The following is a 21,351-nucleotide window of genomic DNA, read 5'->3' on the forward strand; positions in this document are numbered from 1 at the left end:
CCAATGTACAGGAAACAGTGTGCATTGCAAACCAACAATGCATTCTGTATTGTTACACAGAGTTTGCATAGACAGAGCATGGATATTTTGTGCTGCAAATAATAAGGCACAGAGACATGAGCCGATGGGTCACAGCTTGGAGGTGATGGGGCAGGATAGTGGATGTTTGACATGATGTCCCCAGGTGTCTCCCATACCTAAGGTTGGGGTGGAGGGGTTCTGGTGGGGGGAGGCCTGGGGCTGGGTCTGCACCTCTAGGCAGGGCTGCACAGGCCTCTTGGGGCTTCCTGAATAAGAGGGTGCAGCCGGAACGACAGGGGAACCATGCAGCTCTACGACCACAGAACATCAACACAACACACCAGGGTAAACCATGGGTATATATCCATGTTATTTTGACTCGTTATTTATATTCGCTATGCACTGTGTATTTATTCCTCGTGTCACTATTTCATATTTTAATCTTTAACTCTGCATTGTTGGAAAAGGACCCGTAAGTAAGCATTTCATTGGTGTTTACAAAGCATGTGACAAATACAATTTGATTTTAGCCATGTTGGTTTTTAATGAATTGTGCACTTCTGTCCATATGGACAAAGCCGACACGGTCTTCAGCAGAGAATCAACATCCTGACATACATAAAAGTTAGGTACAGTATGGTTATTTGAAAATCAGTTCGTAGGTTTCATGCATCATTTTCCTATACAAAAGCAGAGGTGCAGTCTCACCTTGCTGGATCTGTTGGTGCTGAGAATAGCTGGGGGGATGAGGGTACTGCTGCAAGTAACTTGCAGGGCTTTGGGGGGCATAAGGGCTGGGCACAGGGCTGCTCTGCTGGGGCGTGAACCTAGCGCCTGACCCCATCTGTGGAGGGGCAAAGCGACTGTAGAGGAAGAGAATGAGAAGAACATGTCAATTCCAAGGGAATTTGCAACTCTCAAAAGCTGACAGAAGTCTTGAATGAACTATCAGAGCACCAACTGTACCATTACACTAAATTGAATGAGCAATTTATTGTCATACCTAGAAGGGCTGTGTGAGATAGTGGATTGCTGGTAGTTTGTCGACGCCGGACTCCCATGCATGGAATTCTGGGACATCTTGTACTGCGGCATTATTGGCTGCTGCATTATATCTTTGAGATGAAAAGAAGAGAAGTGATTAAAGAGGAGTAGAGGAGGCCGGTGCACAGCACCAGTACTGAGGCAACCTCCAGAACAAGACAGAGGGGTCCTGTTTATGTCAGTGGGAGATGGAAAACCTCACTCAGAGAACTATTAGGCTACTTCAGGAGCGAGACTGCATGAGATAACTTTCTGATCCTCACTCAGTTATCTGAGTGGTCTATGGAAAGGTGGTTTGACAAAATGCATTTCTTTACAAACACTAGTATTTAAGAGTTCTGGGGAGTGCAGGAGGTTATAGTAACAGAACAGTTTTCACAGAGTGTACAACCAAGTACAATTCACACATTGCATGATTCACTGTTGAATACAACAGCACAGTGTCAGGACAGAGCTTGTGAAACATTACACTGGAGAAGACGGAAACGGCCTGGGTCATTTAGCCAGAAGAGATGACACAGGATACAGGCACCAAGTCTGTGGATCATCATAACACACTTAGCTTGCCTAATCAAGGTCCTTAACTAAACATCACACATTAACACACAAATACCTGTTTGGAAAATCAGAGCACGACAGAGACAGTGATAAGCTATTTCAATTATCCGGATGATGAATGCAACAGCAGCTAGGGAACAGAGGTTAGGAAACTAATACAGTGAGGGAAAAAAGTATTTGATCCCATGCTGATTTTGTACGTTTGCCCACTGACAAAGAAATGATCGGTCTATAATTTTAATGGTAGGTTTATTTGAACAGTGAGAAAGAGAATAACAACAAAAAAATCCAGAAAACGCTTGTCAAAAATGTTATACATTGATTTGCATTTTAAATGAGGGAAATAAGTATTTGACCCCTCTGCAAAACATGACTTAGTACTTGGTGGCAAAACCCTTATTGGCAATCAGAGGTCAGACGTTTCTTGTAGTTGGCCACCAGTTTTGCACACATCTCAGGAGGGATTTTGTCCCACTCCTCTTTGCAGATCTTCTCCAAGTCATTAAGGTTTCGAGGCTGACGTTTGGCAACTCGAACCTTCAGCTCCCTCCACAGATTTTCTATGGGATTAAGGTCTGGAGACTGGCTAGGCCACTCCAGGACCTTAATGTGCTTCTTCTTGAGCCACTCCTTTGTTGCCTTGGCCGTGTGTTTTGGGTCATTGTCATGCTGGAATACCCATCCACAACCCATTTTCAATGCCCTGGCTGAGGGAAGGAGGTTCTCACCCAAGATTTGACGGTACATGGCCCCGTCCATCGTCCCTTTGATACGGTGAAGTTGTCCTGTCCCCTTAGCAGAAAAACACCCCCAAAGCATAATGTTTCCTCCTCCATGTTTGACGGTGGGGATGGTGTTCTTGGGGTCATAGGCAGCATTCCTCCTCCTCCAAACACGGCGAGTTGAGTTGATGCCAAAGAGCTCGATTTTGGTCTCATCTGACCGCAACACTTTCACCCAGTTCTCCTCTGAATCATTCAGATGTTCATTGGCAAATTTCAGATGGGCATATATATGTGCTTTCTGTGGATTTCAGTCCTTCACGGCGTAGTGTGTTACCAATTGTTTTCTTGGTGACTATGGTCCCAGCTGCCTTGAGATCATTGACAAGATCCTCCCGTGTAGTTCTGGGCTGATTCCTCACCGTTCTCTTGATCATTGCAACTCCACGAGGTGAGATCTTGCATGGAGCCCCAGGCCGAGGGAGATTGACAGTTATTTTGTGTTTCTTCCATTTGCGAATAATCGCACCAACTGTTGTCACCTTCTCACTAAGCTGCTTGGCGATGGTCTTGTAGCTCATTCCAGCCTTGTGTAGGTCTACAATCTTGTCCCTGACACCTTGGAGAGCTCTTTGGTCTTGGCCATGGTGGAGAGTTTGGAATCTGATTGATTGATTGCTTCTGTGGACAGGTGTCTTTTATAAAGGTAACAAACTGAGATTAGGAGCACTCCCTTTAAGAGTGTGCTCCTAATCTCAGCTCATTACCTGTATAAAAGACACCTGGGAGCCAGAAATCTTTCTGATTGAGAGGGGGTCAAATACTTACTTCCCTCATTAAAATGCAAATCAATTTATAACATTTTTGACATGCGTTTTTCTGGATTATTTTGTTGTTATTCTGTCTCTCACTGTTCAAATAAACCTACCATTAAAATTATAGACTGATCATTTCATTGTCAGTGGGCAAACGTACAAAATCAGCAGGGGATCAAATACTTTTTTCCCTCACTGTATGCATGACTACTATGGATGACATGACTACTATGGATGACAAACTGTCTCAGACATGACGAGGTTCCAAGTCTTGCGCTGTATCCCAATCTCAGCACAGCATTATACAGTACAGGGGATCTCTACTGGCACCAGCCTCAACAGTCTATGCAGACACCACTATCCCCCTATAGCACCAGCAACTAGACACCAGTTTGTCACCAGATGAAAAGAAGAACCCCAATGGTATCACTGATTGAAATCGCTTCTTGCTGTCCATAGATCACAGAGCAATTAAATGTTTTATCAAGTATACTTAAGGCAATAAGTACCACAAGCTCTTTCCAAGCTACAAGTACAGCGCAAAGCTTGCCTTGCAATGCCTCAAAAAGCTGTTTTGACCCAGAAAACACATTTGACCCAGGAAGTGTTACTCAGGTCAACAAATCAAGGCCCTAAGAAGAAGGGACACAGTCAGTGCTGTGTTAGGCCATACACCGTGGCCCAGTGCAGCGTCAGAGACACTCTCTCTACCACCCTGAACCCTGTGCCAGGCTGACTTACTTTTTTCCCTGAAGATGTTGGGGTTCCTAGACAGCACTGTCTGCAGCAGCACAGGCACGTCTCCCTCTGGGTCATCACTGCCCAGGTTATCCTTCAGCTCTCTGCAATGGGAGGGGAGGGGGCAGAATGTTACAGTCAGCACATCAGAATAAATCACACACTTTATACATGAATCAACTATGGCAACTGTGGCTTAAAATGAGAGAACTTTCTCTCCTCAGCTGGTTTGAAAGCTAGTGTAGAAATGTGCAGGGAGCGGTGAGGTACTCACATGTGCTCGGTGGAAACCTGGTTGAGGCTGTGAGCCAGCTGGGACACCAGGTTCTCATCCCGGCAGGCCAGCAGACAGTTGACCTCCTCCGCGATCCTCCCATTGTACAGCAGACTCTTAGTGGTGGTGGCGGGGAGAGGGGAGGGCAGGGGCAGCTGGTTTAACACTGCAAAGACGAAAAGGAGACCGGTTAGCCTGAGTGAGTGGGTGGTTGGCTGAGCGAGTGAGTGAGTAGACGTCTGCCATACTGAAAAGACACTGAATATCCCTTTGAGCACGGCCAAATGAATAATCAAGCTGTGGATAATATATTATACCACTCAGAAAATAAATCTCACCTTCCTTCCTAACTGAGCTGCCGGGTAGGAAGGAAACTGCCAAGGGATGTCAACATGAGGACAATGGTGATAAAACACCTATTGTTTTCTGTATTGATGTGGCTTTGAGCAATGTTTTACGACACCCTTTTACGACACCTGTGGTATATGGCGGAACAACATTAAAACTTGTTAACTATGATTTGTGATTATGGTCGTCTCTGCTTGCTGTAACCAACAAAGGCTGAGATGGAAAAATGTGCATGCAGGGTCCGACATTAACAATGGCCAGTGGATCTTGTCAGTCACTGGTCCAACCTGGCCATTAACTTTTCTGTGCATTTTTGCATTCCAGTTCAACATTCACCTGCTATGTCACAGTCTACCATTGAAAACCAATGAAGACTACACACAGAATACTCAAGCTATTTGTATTTGAGCAATATGATTGGCCGTTCATTCAAGCACCACCACGCTACTGCAAGTCACAACTTCTTGAGCAGCACATGAATTGATGCCTTCACACAGCACACGCGAACTGTCCAGAGCAAAAAGAAGCGCACAATAATCCACTCACTGAGGTTATTTATTTTACGAAAAGTGATTTACAAAATTAAACTCTGCTGTGGTGTTTGGCCTGCCCTGCTACCTCATTGGATAACGCTGGACAGGCCTCTTGCTAGCGGTAACTCAAATGCGAGGGTCTGAAGCTCATTGGCTGGAACTCAAATTGCTAGGGGGATGGCCCACATGAGGGGAAATGTAGGGAAACAGTTGCTTTTAAACTAGGGATTTCGTGGCTAATTGAGGTAAGACAGTTAATTCTGCTCATATATTATGCATGTATAAACTACACATTGAAACATCCAGCCCAAAGCGGGAGGTTTAAACACATTTTTTCTAAATCGCCAAAGTAACGGAGAATGTCTTTAATAGCTGAATATAGAGAGATGCATGCCAACCTATAGGCCAGTGTTTCCCAAACTTGGTCCTGGGGACCCCAAGGGGTGCACGTTTTGGTTTTTGCGCTAGCACTTCACAGCTGATTCAAATAATCAAACTTCGATGATTAGTTGATTATTTGAATCAGCTGTGTAGTGCTAGAGCAAAAAAATAAATGTGCACCCCTTGGGGTCCCCAGGACCAAGTTTGGGAAACGCTGCTATAGGCCCTGCATGACCCCAATGCATTAAAAAAACTACACCATGTCTGGGCCAGTAGAAATTCTGTTTGGGACAGTACATTCTTGGCCAACTGGCCTGACCGGGCCAGAAAGAAAATAAGTTAAGATTGGACCCTGGCATGGATCAACAACATCCCCGATATTGGTTTCACTAAATAAGGAAGCATATACTGAAAAGCCTCCTTCCAAATTATATTAGAAACAAATACATTGTACAACCTAAATGCAAAGTATTAAGTTAGAGGTAAATCCAACACTACACATTACTGCATAAAACCATCCATAGTTTAAGGGTGTTTTCACACTAGAAGACAACATATTTGGTAAGAATCAAAACATTGGGTACAAAATCTATTCTAGCTCTAAAAAGGGTCCCAAGTCGAGTCCCAAGTAGAACAGGTCAAGTCTCGAGTCAAGTCCAAGTTGTGCATTCTAAGAGCGAGTCAAGTCGAGTCACATGTTTTTTTTAAAGTAAAGTAAAATAAAACATCTATATGACTTGTTCAACTACAAATCTTTGTCTATTTATTGAGGCTACCAGACATCCCTTTTCATTATTTTGTCTACAACACATTTTGGTTATTTAATAATTACTTTTAACAAATTACAAATGTAAGCTTCATAAGTATATTATCAATTTCAAGCGATTTTGACATACCAAAAGACCAGTAGGCCTATGCTAGTAATTTTTGCTTGATGCCCCATTGCTGGTGACCTTGGAAAGTAAACACTTAAAGAGATTCTCCGACACTTTTGTATACTTTTTAGTGAGTAGTTCTGAAAGTAGTGCTCGCGAGCCAAAAGTGGTCCCAGACAATTGCATACTATGTCACACACAGTATGTGCAGATATGTGCACCACGACATTGCTCTCTCTCCCTCTCGCACTCCGCTGTGTGTGCATCTTGCTAGCTGCCACTCAAATGGTGAGGGGATGAAGCTCATTGGCTGGAACTATAATTGCTAGGGGGCTGGCCCACGTGGGGGAAATTGGCGCAGCACAGCTTCCAGTAAAGAGTCGGTTTCAAACTCAGTGTTTTCCATAAGCACCGTCCGTAGGCTAATCAGCCAGTAACGGACACATTTTCAGCCAGCTAATTTTCCACTTCATATTAACTAGGCTACTTTTAATTTAGAAACGTATACTTCGCTAGTCCGTCGAACCCTCTCCCTCTAGAATGAATGATATGCATCTTCTTGCAATCTATTGATAGGATAGGCGCCTGCCAGTCACAAAGCGAATGAGGACAGGGAAACGCAGTCTGATGTCTGTTCCCCCCTCCCAGTAAAACTGGTGTGCGCTGTGGTTGGTTGCATCAGAACAAGTAAACAAAATGATTTCTTAGGTTTCCTATCCTAGGATGTCGGGGCTTGCCATATAGTGACGCTAAAGTGATTGACTCTCGTCTCGTCAAGTCAGTGTAGCCTACCAAATCGCATCGGTGAGAGAGCCGTTCATTTGGCTCCCTAATTTGCATAGGCTACTGGTAGGCCTAGGCTTTTTGGCGATTATCTGCAGATAACTTTTGAAAGCATTCAATGAAGATGGTGAATCATCACTGCAGGAACTATAAGTTGTGGAGAGCCTCATTCTGGTCCAAATATGATAATTAGGGCCCTTGCGGAATGCAGGCATTAAAACGGAATTCAACAATATTCAAAAATGTATCGACCTTAGTAGGGAATCAACTACAGTGCGTTCAGAAAGTATTCACACCCTTTGACTTTTTTCACATTTTGCTGTGTTACAAAGTGGGATTCAAATGGATATAATTGTCATTTTTGGTCAACGATCTACACAAAATACTCTAACATTTATTAAAAATTAATGAAAAATAATCCATTAATATATCTTGATTAGATAAGTATTCAACCCCCGGAAACAATACATGTTAGAAACACATTTGTCAGCGATTACAGCTGTACGTTTTTTGGGGTAAGTCTCTAAGAGCTTTGCACACCTGGATTGTACAATATTTGCCCATAATTTTTTTTTCCAACTGTTCAAGCTCTGTGAAGTTGGTTGCTGATCATAGCCATTTTCAAGTCTTGCAATAGATTTTCAAGCTGATTTAAGTCAAAACTTTAACTAGGTCACTCAGGAACATTTTATGTCGTCTTGGTAAGCAACTGCAGTGTAGATTTGGCGTTGTGTTTTATGATATTGTTCTGCTGAAAGGTACATTTTGCTCCCAGTGTCTGTTGGAAAGAAGACTGAATGGATTTTGCCTGTGCTTAGCTGTATTCAGTTTCTTAATTATTATTTATTTGTACTTTTTACCCCCTTTTCCTCCCCAATTTCGTGATTACGATCTTGTCTCATCGCTGCAACTCCCCAACGGGCTGGGGAGAGGCGAAGGTCGAGTCATGCGTCCTCTGAAACATGACCACCCCAAACCGCGCTTCTTAACACCCGCTGGCTTAACCCGGAATCCAGCTGCACCAATGTGTCGGAGGAAACACTGTTCAACTGACGACCGAAGTCAGCCTGCAGGCGCCCGGCCCGCCACAAGGAGTCGCTAGAGCGCGATGAGCCAAGTAAAGCCCCCCCAGCCAAACCCTCCCCTAACCCGGACGACGCTGGGCCAATTGTGCGCCGCCCTATGGGACTCCCGGTCACGGCCGGATCGAACCCCAGGCTGTAGTGACGCCGCAACACTGCGATGCAGTGCCTTAGACTGCTGCGCCACTCGGGAGGCCCTTATTCAGTTTATTTTCATCCTAAAAAACTCCCTAGTCCTTGCCGATGACAAGCATACCCATAACATGATGCAGCCACCACCATGCTTGAAAATAGGAAGAGTGTACTCAATGATGTGTTGTATTTGCCCCAAATATGACGCTTGTATTCAGGACAAAAAGTCAATGTCTTAGCCAATTTTTTGCAGTATTACTTAAAGGGATACTTCGGGATTTTGTCAACGAGGCCCATTTTCTAGTTCCCCAGAGTCAGATGAACTCATGGATACCATTTTTATGTCTCTGTGTCAAGTATGAAGGAAGTTAGAGGTAGTTTTGCTTACTAGCGTTACCCATAGACTTCCAGTCATTGCGCTATCTACTAGCAAGGATTATTTTCTACACATCTACCAATCGGTGCCCTTCTTTGCAAGGAATTGAAAAACCTCCCTGGTCTTTGTGCTTGAAATTCACTACTCGATTGAGGGACCTTACAGATAATTGTATGTGTGGGGTACAGAGATGGGGTAGTCATTCATAAATCATGTTAACCACTATTACTGAACACAGAATGAGTCTATGCAACTTATTATGTGATTTGTTAAGCACATTTTTACTCCTGAACGTATTTCGCCTTGCCATAACATAATGGGTTGAATAGCTTTTCATTTTTTATTAATAAAAAAAAAATTCTACAAACGAAATGCCACTTTGACATTATGGGGTATTGTGTGTAGATCAGTGACACAGAATCTCAGTTTAATTTAAATTCAGGCTGTAACACAACAAAATGTGGAAAAAGTAAAGGGGTGTGAATACTTTCTGAAGGCACTGTAAATGTATTGAAAATGTATTACATTTGCCCAGGTTTATCATAAGACATGAACAGAACGCATCAGGTGATTCGTATTTCCTGCAACTTTCTAAAGAGGCAACGAGAATGCCCCTGTCTGTGTGTGGTGTGCGTGTCTCCCACTTTGTGTAGCCGTTAATCGATGATGCTAATGAAAACAGTCTTCTGGTAAATGGAAAGGCTTTCCCAAAAACCTTAAATTAAATTAACTACAAAGTAGCCTATGCTTACCTGGCAGAATAATATAATGATTATTTTCATCAATCCAGTGGGTATTTACTTTGCAAACTCTACCATCATGTGCGCTACAAAAACACTGCTAAACAACAGCCTCTTGTGCTAGGTGCCCACTTGAATTAAAGGGTAACTACATCCAAAAATCTAAATTTCCCAGATTTTTTCCAGACCTCAAAAATGATCTCCTAATGTGGTTTAAGCATTGTTGTGGACTTAGAAAAACAACAACATTGGATGTTCTATTTTAAAAAGTGTGATTTTGAGAGTGAAAACCTGGATACACTCAATGGAAAAAACAGAATTTTGGAAAGAACAAAACTGAATCAGGCAAAACATTTATTTTATAGGGCCCTACCTAAATGATAATTTGTCATTAATTTAGGCTATGTAAATTAGAAAGAGATAATACTTAAGACTGACATAACCCTTTTATTTTTTTTTATTTAACCTTTAATGTAGGCCGTCATTGTAAATAAGAATTTGTTCTTAACTGACTTGCCTAGTTAAATAAAGGTGAAAATAAATGTGTATATATATTTCTCACGATAATGTGGGCTACATAGTTCCTTTTTCAGTTTTAATAAATTACATAATTTGAAGAGCAAACATTATTGTGGCAATTCATATCTTGCAGTAAAACTGTAAATAAGACTTTAATCTCAAGAGAAGACAGATCAAATGTTTAAAAAAAGGTTTACAATAGTCCTGATCATATAGGCCTAGACAATATCCAAAACAACCAACAATACATTGAATTCATATTTTTTGGGTAATTTAAATTGTAAAGTCATGTCTTTCTACATAATACCCCAACTAATTATTCTAATCTGGGAGGTAAATAATGATTCAATCATTTCTCTATGTAGCCTATTTTGGATGGAATTAGAATGTACCAGAGGCCACCAAAATAGAGCTACTTAGGCAAAACATTTTGAACCCTTGGAGGCAAAGACCCCGCACCCTGGCCCGGGGTGCCTGGCTGACTACTTTTTCTATTTGGCTGGCTTTATGTACGTGTACTTGTGGCTAATTGAGATAAGACAGTAATTCTGCTAATAGATTATGCACATGTATGAACGACACATTGGCACATCCAGACCAAAGCGGGAGATTTAAAAAAAGACTTACTAGTTGCCAAAGTTGCGGAGCATGTCTTTAGTATTCTTCATCACCAAGAATATTAAAGACAGAAGGATACTATCAACAAACTACCTGTTGATAAGCAACTGCTTGTTAGGGTAAAGCTTAGGTTTAGAATAAGGGTTAGGGTAAGGGTTAGGGTAAGAGTTAAGGTTAGGGCTAGGGCTAGTAGATAGTTAGTTGAAATGTTAGTGATAGCCTGTAGAGCATCTACAGATGGAGTATCCAAATAAAGTGTTACCCATTTACGGCAATCCTCTCTCCCTACAATTTGACGTTTGCGCTGTACAGCAAATCACCAATCTGTTGGCTAGCTCACCAGACCTGTGTTGATTGACAGTTTGCTGGTCCAATTAGAGGGCCGAGTGTGTGTTTCACAAGCCAATCTGTTGCACGTTTTTTTTTTACTCCAGTCAGACTCGAGTCCAAGTCATGTGACTCTAGTCCACACCTCTGGTGAAGGCTGCATCATATAATGGGTATGCTTGTTATCGGTAAACTTGGCAGGATCAAAAGAAAATGAAAAGAGCAAAGCAGAGGCAAAATAATAGAGGAAATCCTTCTGCAGTCTGATAAAGACCTTACGCTGAGAAAGAAATCCACCTATTTGCAGGACAAAAACCTAAAAGTGAAATTCACATCTAGGGATTGTTTGGCAGGTGGATAGGAAATGTTGAATAATAATTCAAAGAAAAGATGCCCTGGCACACTCTACATGCAAAGTCACTTGTTTAGTTTGTGCCAACGTTTCAGCCTCATGGCTCTTCGTCAGAGGTCATATCTGTATTCAAGCTACCTAGCTACTGGGTAACTAGCTACAACCTTGTGTTTGTGAACTGTCAAACTCAGGCGAATGGCCACAAACAATGTAAACACGTGCCACGCATGCACAGAATATTTGCCTAGATTTGTAACCCAGAGACATTTCCATCCAGGCTTGGACACTTAACCACTGTGTAATTTATTGCATTGAAAGTCGAGGCACAAAGGCAACAAAATGTGCACAGGTGGATACTTTCTGATATGGGCACTATACATCACATTGCACTACCAATGCAATTCTAAAGCAAGGGCTATGGAAAAGTACCATCAATCATACTCAGTTGTTGGAGTGTCCTAAATACCAAGACTGTAATATTCATGCAGTGAACGTTAATGCTTTATTACAAGAAGAAAAAAGGAGCAATCAAACAAGCTCAATTCAAATCAGGCTAACTTGGTTAATTAATAATCTAAATACCAATAAATTAGCTTTGTGGCAGGCAGCACTGACCATAAAGCAAGCAAAATGGTTGTGACTTTATGAGATGTATTATTGTTTAAAGGATTGTATACATTTTGAAAACAGCATTGTATACTAAAGATCTATTTTGCCGATGTACCATCAAAGCTTGCAGCAGGAATAAATGTCAGTAGACTCAGTATATCAAAAATAGCTTGGCCCCACTAGCATCTTTTCACTTGCTTTCCAGGTATCCGCCATATCAGTAAATGTGTGAGTGGCAGTGTAATACTTACAGTCTGTAAGGCTAGCGATCCCAGCAAGAGTAGTAATGGGAACATGAGGCATATCCCCATTCATGCTGAAGATGGGGGTGGGGGAGTCGTGTCGATGCACAGGTTGCTCAATGTCGTCGCTCTCCGACTGTTCCTCACATCTCCCAACCGCTGCAGAACAGAGAGGGCTTCATTAGAACAGCCAGCGGCAATGAGAGATGGCCAATTCACAATATCACACAATGCTCCTCAATGTGCAACACTGTGCTCAAAAGAGCCAGAGCATGTTAAACCAAAGCCTTGGTGAAAATAGAATCAGGGGCTTTCATATCAAAAGTCAAAGTGACGGAGCAAGAATCATCAGGGATGAACTAATGGGTTTACATCAATTAAGCACTATAGTTCAGCCAAGGCTGAGGGTATTGACACGAGTTTGAGAGTAGTGCAACAGGATACAAGGGTAGCAACATCTGCAGAGGGTTAAACTGGTTAGTACAAGGTTATAAAGCTCATATAGCACTCAGTGACAACTTTCACTCAGGCAGCAGCTCAAGGTTTTACTTGCATTATAAACATGACCTAGGCATATTCCATTATGGAAGCAGCAGCAATAGAACTATAAATTCATGAACTCGCATGTGGAGTAAAATAGGCTACTTGTTGTGCGCATGGTGAAATAGGCTACTTGTTGTGTGCATGGGGAAATAGGCTACTTGTTGTGCGCATGGGGAAATTGGCTACATGGGGAAATTGGTCAATGGCTGCCAGAGCAAACACACTAGTACAACACATTAGCAGACATGCATCAGTGGGGAGAAGGAATTGAAGAAATCCGAGTACAGTACTCATGGTGCCCTTACTCTGACAAGTAACAAAACAGCCCTTACAAAATATAGTCAGATCCTTTCCTACTGATAATGCAATGGCTTTGGGAGCGTTCTGAACTTATGCGCTAAACTGAAGCATGCAGATAATGTTTTTCATTAGGACTGAGTGAACTGCAGTGCATTTAAAAAGAGTGTGCACTTTTTGCAGTTGGACTGAACATCTCATTATCATTCACTACTATTATCCTTGGCCACCGACAAGGGAGCCACTGTCAGAGAAGGCAACTAGAGGAGTAATTCTACCCCTACAGCATGATCAACACAAGACTGACAGTAGAGACCAGGAACAGCAACACATAGCAATAGGCCTAGATGATGTGACATGGCACAGGTCTATTATCAGTGGTTACCGGGGTAGTACCTTGATAATCCTAGAAAGAGGTGTGAACCCATGCATGCTTAAATGAAAACAGCTACCCCTTTCCGGCCCCAAATGCTCATGGTCACTCTATAGCTGTGCTGGTTGGGTTGGAAGGTGGGCGAGCAAGCAGCATAAAGGATTATCTGGTTGAGGGAAGGAAGGCAATTCCTCTGGCGCAGCAGGATCTTCTTGAAAACACTTGCCTTTATATGTAGGGCCCTATAAAGTGTATCCTACCGCTGAAGAGTTTTGATATCTGCCACACCCCCTTTGAATTAGTATTGTATTGGAGAAAACCATTCACACGTTTAAAAAGAAATATGCTACTTATCGTTTTATCTATAAAATGTCTTGCACAACTAACTTCATTAGTTTTTATTACTTTAAATATTTATTTTGTGATCCACCCCTGTAAACGTAATTTGCCTGATGACCCGCGAGTGGAGAAGATTTCAAGCAAGCGCACTTCCGTCCGCGTTCCTTCTCCTCATCGCCTCTCTTCGATTACCTTTGACCTTTTTCAAAAGGAGACGAGAGAGGTCGGAGAGAGGACGCAGGAGATGAGCAAATCCAATTGAGAAAAGGCCCCTGTCTGTGTGTGCGCGTTTGTCTACCACTTTGTGTAGCCATTAGCGATGATGTTAATGTAACAACAACAGCCTTCTGGTAGATGGAACTGCTTTCCAAAAAACCTTCTCAATCACAAGTGCTACAGAAACATCGCTTACCAAACAACCGTCTCAGGTTGGTGCACAGTTGAATTAAAGGGTAACTACACCCAAAAATCTAAATGTCTTCGTTTTTTCCCAGACCTCAAAAGTGGTCTCCTGATGTGATTCAAGCATTGTTGTGCACTTGGCATTGTTGTCTACCTTTTCTATTAAAGTGTGATTTTTAGCAAGAACACCTGAAAAAAATGGGAAAAACTGTAACCTGGAAAAATACAACTGAGAAAACGGATTTTGGGGGGGCTAAACAGAATCAGGAAAAAAATTTAACAGATATGCTCCCTAACTGTGAAATTGCAGGTAGCTACTGGGCAATTCCATGGTAACGGAATTGCGCTGAGATTTTCCACTTCAAATGTATGCCAAACAAAAAACATTGATTTCAAAGTTTAACAAACAATACAACTCCCTGCACAAGGACTACTTTTAACAATTTACACTGAACATTTTACAAAAACACATTTACTGGAATAACTGTGCAGATGCAAAGTTTGGTAACAGAATTTCGGTAAAATCTCCCTTTTTTAAATTTGTCAATGTTTTCCAAAAACGTGTAAAATATCTGCTCCGAATTAAGATTCAACGATGTCTGCAGAAAGAATGGGGTGTCAGCTATCACATGACACAATGGCTTTGAAAAAATCTCCTTTGGTTATTGAACTAGAGTAAGTGAACTGGATTTACACATGGTAACAGAATTGCAGTAACAGAATGTAATCATGGGTCCCTGATCTGTACTACAAAGAATTCAAGGATGTCCCCAACAACAACAAAAATCTTGGTCGACCGAAAGTCGTCTGTTCTTTCGACCAATTGATAGTGTCTTTTTCCATATATAAACACACCCTGTCTTTTAATAAAATCAACTATATGCACTGAGCTTGTCTGATACTTTAAACACACTGTTTGATTAAATAATTAAGACACACAAATTACTTGAGGGAGCCCGAGGGGAATTTATTTGGGCCGGGCTCGGACGGTGTAATTTAATTTTTTACAGTGAGTGCCTGTGTGACTGGCACTCGTTGCCTCGCTCTCCTCCCTGCTGCAGCGAGCAGGTACAGCAACAGTGTTTATTGCGCTGTCTGTGGTGCTGAAGCTGCAACATAATTACAGGCATTTTTAGTTTCTTCCTTATTCCCTCAACCCTTGATCTCTGTACGTGACACATGTATGCATCGCATGCACATGGACAATAGGGCTTGACATATAGCATATCATAATCACATAAATAAAATGGTTATAACAAACTCCAACACTGTAACACGTGACAGCATATAATGGATGCGGAGGACGTGAAAAAGAAACTCGAAACAGGGGAATGTTTACTGGTTGCTCAGGAGGGAAAGGGGAAGTCAGAAGTGTGGAAGACATTTGACTTAGTTGTGGAAGCCACTGGAGATCAAGAAAAAGAAGGAGGGTATAGGAGCAAGCGTTGCGTGCGTATTATGTGTGCCAAACAGGTGCAGTTAGATACAAATATTTTGGAACAGTGTAAATAATGCTAAATAAATTAAGTGTTCCAGAGAGTCTGTTCTAACGAGAGAAAAAAATGTCAGCCTTTATTACTGCAAAGAATAGAAACAGTTGCAGGCATTGTGAATGCAATTGCTGACGTGTTGCAGTTTATTTATTGTTTAGGCTAATTATTAGAGGATCCCTTATTTCATTTGTAAACTAAAATACTTGATTGCATTTCAAAACATGAATGACTTGTATGCTGTGTGATGACATGAACGAATGAATGGTTGATACAGTAGCCTATATATTGAAATATAGGCCTAAGTAGGAGGCCCTCTTAGGCCATACAGCTCGATGGTGGTTATACAAGGCTACTATACTAAGCCTACTAATGACATTACTTATTATTATATTGATGATCATAATAATAATTGTAATAATAACAATAAGGAGATCAAGAAAAGGAGGGTATAGGAGCGAGAGCTGTGTGTTTATTGTGTGCGACAAACAGGTGCATAACATTTATTTTGTGGTCCACCAGCCACTGTGGCAGGTAGACTTCAAAATCTACCAGCCACTGATTTTGTACCAGTCAAATTCCCCCTACCCCCCGCTAAAATTACACCAAGAAAACACACAATAAATAGATGAGCATGCTTTGTAATGTTTCTAAAACAATACATGTATTACTATTAAGAAGTAATGTAGTATATTTTTTGTGACCTGAGACTTTAAACCAAAATATCAGATGAGACAAAAATATTAACCTGCCCCTTTAAGGGCGGGAGGTTACTGTGGTAGCGGGACTCGAGTCATGCTTGTGCCTGTGAGATTGAGTCTGACTAGTACAAACGTTGTCTTCTCTTCCCTAGCAGTTGAAACTCAAACATAGAAAAAAAACATAGCTTGTAAACAAAACAATGTAAATAGTCAAGACACACAAGCTGTGTGCAGCGCTTCTGAAAATGAATATTTCACTTAGCTCTTCACTTGCGCACAGCCCCCAGCCAGGCAGTGTTGCAGCGCGAGGTGGAATAGGCTATATAGAATTTGTGCTTCTTTGATCTTGCGCAATTAATTTACCAGCTATGAAACTAAACAGCGGAAATACCTTAAAAACAGCTACTGTAGCATTTATTTTACTATAAATGTGATCATACTTGACTATTTTTAATCAGAAATGCGAGTGAAATGCTCGCACTGTAGAGCCCTGACCACCCGCCAACGTGGCTGGTGAAATAGACCTTTTACCCCCAATGCCAAAATCTACCCGCATAAGTGGCGGTGTTAATTTTAGGCCCCGATTACAATTTGATTATCTTTCTGACCATTTGGAACAGTGTAAACAACACTAAATAAATTAAAAGCAGCCTATACCAGAGAGTCTGTTCTAACGAGAGAAAAAAAATGTATTACAGCATAGCAAAGATAAAAAAAACTTGTGAAATTGCTTTATCCGACATGTTGCAGTTGCGTGAGGCTTGGAGCTCACAGAATCAATATGCTATTAAAAAAACTCAAACAGGCAACAGAAGCAGAATCCATCTTATTTCTGTAGATATATATGGATGATTTATAAAGCCAGGCACATTTAACAGTTAGGCTATTTATTACAGACCAAATTAGGTTGGGTTTCCTCTTTCCACACTTTTCTTAGACAATTAAATCTCCTCACTCCGCTGCTGCCTCCACCGCATTGTTCTCAACACCAATCTGCTGGTTAACTTTGCTATTATGCACACAGCAACATGGTCTAGGAAAAGGAGCCCATTCAACAGCGCACTGAAGATTGTTTCAGAACCGCAGACAGCGACCTCTATCCAATGTGGGGAAAACCGCATTTGTTATAAAATAATTAGTGCAATTAGTGTTGCACCATTGTTCTTACATAATATAACCATATACAATTTCAGTAGCATATGTCATAGAGTGATGGACTGTGCTATCTCCGCGGCCTCAGCAATGGATTAGTCCACTGAAATAGGCACGAATCAGACGGCTGTCTAGTGCGCCGTGAGAAAATACAGTTGAAGTCGGAGGTTTACATACACCTTAGCCAAATACTTTTAAACTTTAAAAGTTTTTTCACAATTCCTGACATTAAATAGTAAAAAATTCCCTGTCTTAGGTCAGTTAGGATCACCACTTTATTTTAAGAATGTGAAATATCAGAATAATAGTAGAGAGAATGATTTATTTCAGCTTTTATTTCTTTCATCACATTCCCAGTGGGTCAGAGGTTTACATACACTCAATTAGTATTTGGTAGCATTGCCTTTAAATTGTTTAACTTGGGTCAAATGTTTTGGGTAGCCTTCCACAAGCTTCCCACAATAAGTTGGGTGAATCTTGGCCCATTCCTCCTGACAGAGCTGGTGTAACTGAGTCAGGTTTGTAGGCCTCCTTGCTCGCACACGCTTTTTCAGTTCTGCCCACACATTTTCTATAGGGTTGAGGTCAGGGCTTTGTGATGGCCACTCCAATACCTTGACTTTGTTGTCCTTAAGCCATTTTGCCACAACTTTGGAAGTATGTTTGGGGTCATTGTCCATTTGGAAGACCCATTTGCGATCAAGCTTTAACTTCCTGACTGATGTCTTGAGATGTTGCTTCAATATATCCACATAATTTTCCTTCCTCATGATGCCATCTATTTTGTGAAGTGCACCAGTCCCTCCTGCAGCAAAGCACCCTCACAGCATAATGCTGCCACCCCCGTGCTTCACCGTGATGTCAATTAGCCTATCAGAAGCTTCTAAAGCCATGACATAATTTTCTGGAATTTTCCAAGCTGTTTAAAGGCACAGTCAACTTAGTGTATGTAAAAGTCTGACCCACTGGAATTGTGATACAGTGAATTATAAGTGAAATAATCTGTTTGTAAACAATTGTTGGAAAAATTACTTGTGTCATGCACAAAGTAGATGTCCTAACCGACTTGCCAAAACTATAGTTTGTTAACAAGAAATTTGTGGAGTGGTTGAAAAACGAGTTTTAATGACTCTAACCTAAGTGTATGTAAATTTACGACTTCAACTGTATATATATAGTTGTGGCTGCTCGACTAAAGAAATCTCAGTCGATCAACAGCCTATCGACCAAACAATCGACCAGTAGACTAAATGGGGTCAGCCCTAACTGAAATGCATAATTATAAATATGAATGTCATTCTCTTCATGTTGATGTATCCTGAATAGGTACACAAAGGTAGAAATATGCAATATCCTCCTTTGCATATTTGGGTATTATTCTACACACTGGCTATTATTCTAATGAGCTCTGCACCCAAACAAGACCAAATTTGGTCCTAACCATACCACATCTGAACCAATCATAGACGTCTATGTTACACAAGTTTGGACATCAAAGTACAGCACAGTAGAGCTCAGTAAAGTATAGTGCAGTACTGTAGAGTACAATACAGTTCAGTACATTATAGTGTACTCAACTCTAGTGTGCTCTACTGTGTACTGTACTGAACTCCACTGTATTGTACTGAACTATACTCTGCTTTTCTTTACTGTACTCTAGTGTCCAAACTTGTGAACCCAACTGTGGTTTGTGACTACTATGATTTCCTATTGTAGCCAATTCAATGGCATAAATTCCATTACCACATTTTCTGAAATTCCGTTACCGATTTGGTAACGGAATTTTTAAAGTTTTAATCACTTAATAATTCATAAACAAAATTGATATCAGTAAAAACAGGTCTACCTTTACTTGTTACTTCTGTGAACTTTCATTATCCTCCCTCCTCATGAGGGAGAGACATTTTTTGATATCTTAAAGATATGTGGGTTTTTGGTCACCGAATTTCAAGGCACAATGCAAGGCAGAAAAGTGTTGATATTAGTTGGCAGGGATCTTTACTTCAACATCATGGTGTTTTTATGTATTTCTAATACCTTTTAAGATTTTTTCTGGTAGGTGTTTTCTAAAACCCCCTTTCCAACAGTTTGACCAGAAATCAAAGCCTTGATTTATTGAAAAAGATTAGGATGGAAAATGGTTGAAAAATGTATATATGCCTTAATTTCTCCAGAATATAGACTCTTAGCTTTCATTTGACACACAATTTGATATGCTCCTATGAACTTCACATGTTGGTGCTCATGGGAAATGACCTACTACTACAGTTGTTACTATTATTTTAATGTGTTTCTTTCTGGTCGATAAACATTATTCAAACAGTAACATTTCCCCATAATCAACTAGTCTATTCAAAGCTTTTATACCTACTTTATTGCAAGTACATTTGACGTGAATACAGCACACCTGCAGCTTGTATGTGTAGACTGTGTTGGTAAATGAAAAGCCAACGCTGTAAACAAATTTCAGTCATATGGGATAGCCATGACATTTTCCACAGATAATGGGTCATTTGGCTTGCTCATGTGTACTAGGTATATGAATTCGATAACATTGAAAAAGTAGCTACACTGGCCATTTAACTAGCTAAGTTAAGTCAAGATAGACACTGTATCAGTGCATTAAGTGCTAGCTAGTAGCTAGCAACATACTACATTGCCATTAGCAAGCAAGTCCTCTTCCCGGCAACGTTTTAGACGGATGAGCTTTGCCATCATTTGCATGCGCTACTTAGTAAACATAGTGCATCAATAATGAGGTTGTTAATTTAGCTACGGTGTGCACACAAGCTTTATTAGGTAACTACCTAGCACTAGCTATTTAATATTATAACATCATTTATAATACATGCCATTTAGCAGACGCTTTTAACCAAAGCGACTTACTGTCATGCGTGCATACATTTTAAGTATGGTGGTCCCGGGAATCAGACCCATTACCCAGGCCTTACAAGCGCTATGCTCTACCAACTGAGCTACATTATTATTTATTTGTTTACCTTTATTTAACTAGGCAAGTCAGTTAAGAACAAATTCTTATTTACAATGACGGCCTACCCCGGCCAAACCCAGACGACACTGGGCCAATTGTGCGCCGACCTATGGGGCTCCCAATCACGGCCGGATTGTGAAACAGCCTGGAATCTAACCAGGGTCTGTAGTGACACCTCCAGCACTGAGATGCAGTGCCTTAGACCGCTGCGCCACTCGGGAGCCCGAGTGCCTAGCATTAGCCAGCTACATGCCTACCACAATCTACCTACTGAGCTACATGCCTAGCATGGGGCAAGTTAGCCATCCAGCTAGCTTGATAGCAAAGTTGAATGATGTAGAATTGTATTTCTGCTTTATCCCAGTGATGCTTAGCCATCTAGCCAGTTAGCTAGCTAGTTACCACCTTGACAGAATCCGACTTCCGTTAATTTCTTCTCTCTAGTCAGAAAGGTGCTATGCCAGAATGTGGACAGCCAGAGCCCGGTGGGGTATATGGCTGGGAAAATCAACCTCAATCCAGGGATGGAATATGTCACTGTAATCCTAATTATCCCGAAATGATGAATGGTGAATCTAGAAGATTGGAATATTGCTAGTTTTTAATTAAACTGCAATTTTTGGCAGCATGCTAGGCTAGCTAATGCTATAGCAGCCCATTAGATTCCATGAAAATGCAACACCTAGCATTGGGTTGAGTAGCTACTGGAAGTGTTGTCAAATCAAATGGGCTGCTTTAGCATTAGCTAGCATGCTGATGAAAACAGCAGTTTAATTAAAAACTAGCAGTATTCTCTCATCTCTATGTATCATTTTCAATACTGGGATAATTAGGAGTACAGCACCCTCTCTGGATACAATCCCATCCCTGGATTGAGGTACATTGTCCAAGCCATATCTCGCACCGTCTCCGCGGTGTTCTGATCACGGCTGCCTGCCGTTCAGACCTTACAGGGAAGAGGTAGATATCAGTG

At 41.3% G+C, this 21,351-nt stretch overlaps 1 protein-coding gene across 6 annotated transcripts in view; it reads right to left on the bottom strand.

The window, feature by feature from the left end:
• LOC121582180 (nipped-B-like protein) overlaps window positions 1–21,351 on the bottom strand; it is a 48,008-nt gene that overhangs the window by 22,759 nt on the left and 3,898 nt on the right. For 4 of the 6 annotated variants that reach the window (XM_045225193.1, XM_045225194.1, XM_045225192.1 and 1 more), the window contains 6 exons: window positions 12,099–12,248; window positions 4,173–4,338; window positions 3,902–4,002; window positions 1,025–1,136; window positions 730–884; window positions 198–332 (listed from right to left, as the gene is read on the bottom strand). In XM_045225193.1, the coding sequence (XP_045081128.1) occupies window positions 198–332; window positions 730–884; window positions 1,025–1,136; window positions 3,902–4,002; window positions 4,173–4,338; window positions 12,099–12,248 (819 nt within the window). The remainder of the gene's footprint in view (window positions 1–197; window positions 333–729; window positions 885–1,024; window positions 1,137–3,901; window positions 4,003–4,172; window positions 4,339–12,098; window positions 12,249–21,351) is intronic. The other 2 variants (XM_045225197.1, XM_045225196.1) reach the window with 1 other exon arrangement.

The sequence above is a fragment of the Coregonus clupeaformis genome, chromosome 15 (assembly GCF_020615455.1).
Source record: "Coregonus clupeaformis isolate EN_2021a chromosome 15, ASM2061545v1, whole genome shotgun sequence".
NCBI classification, from domain to species: Eukaryota; Metazoa; Chordata; class Actinopteri; order Salmoniformes; family Salmonidae; genus Coregonus; species Coregonus clupeaformis.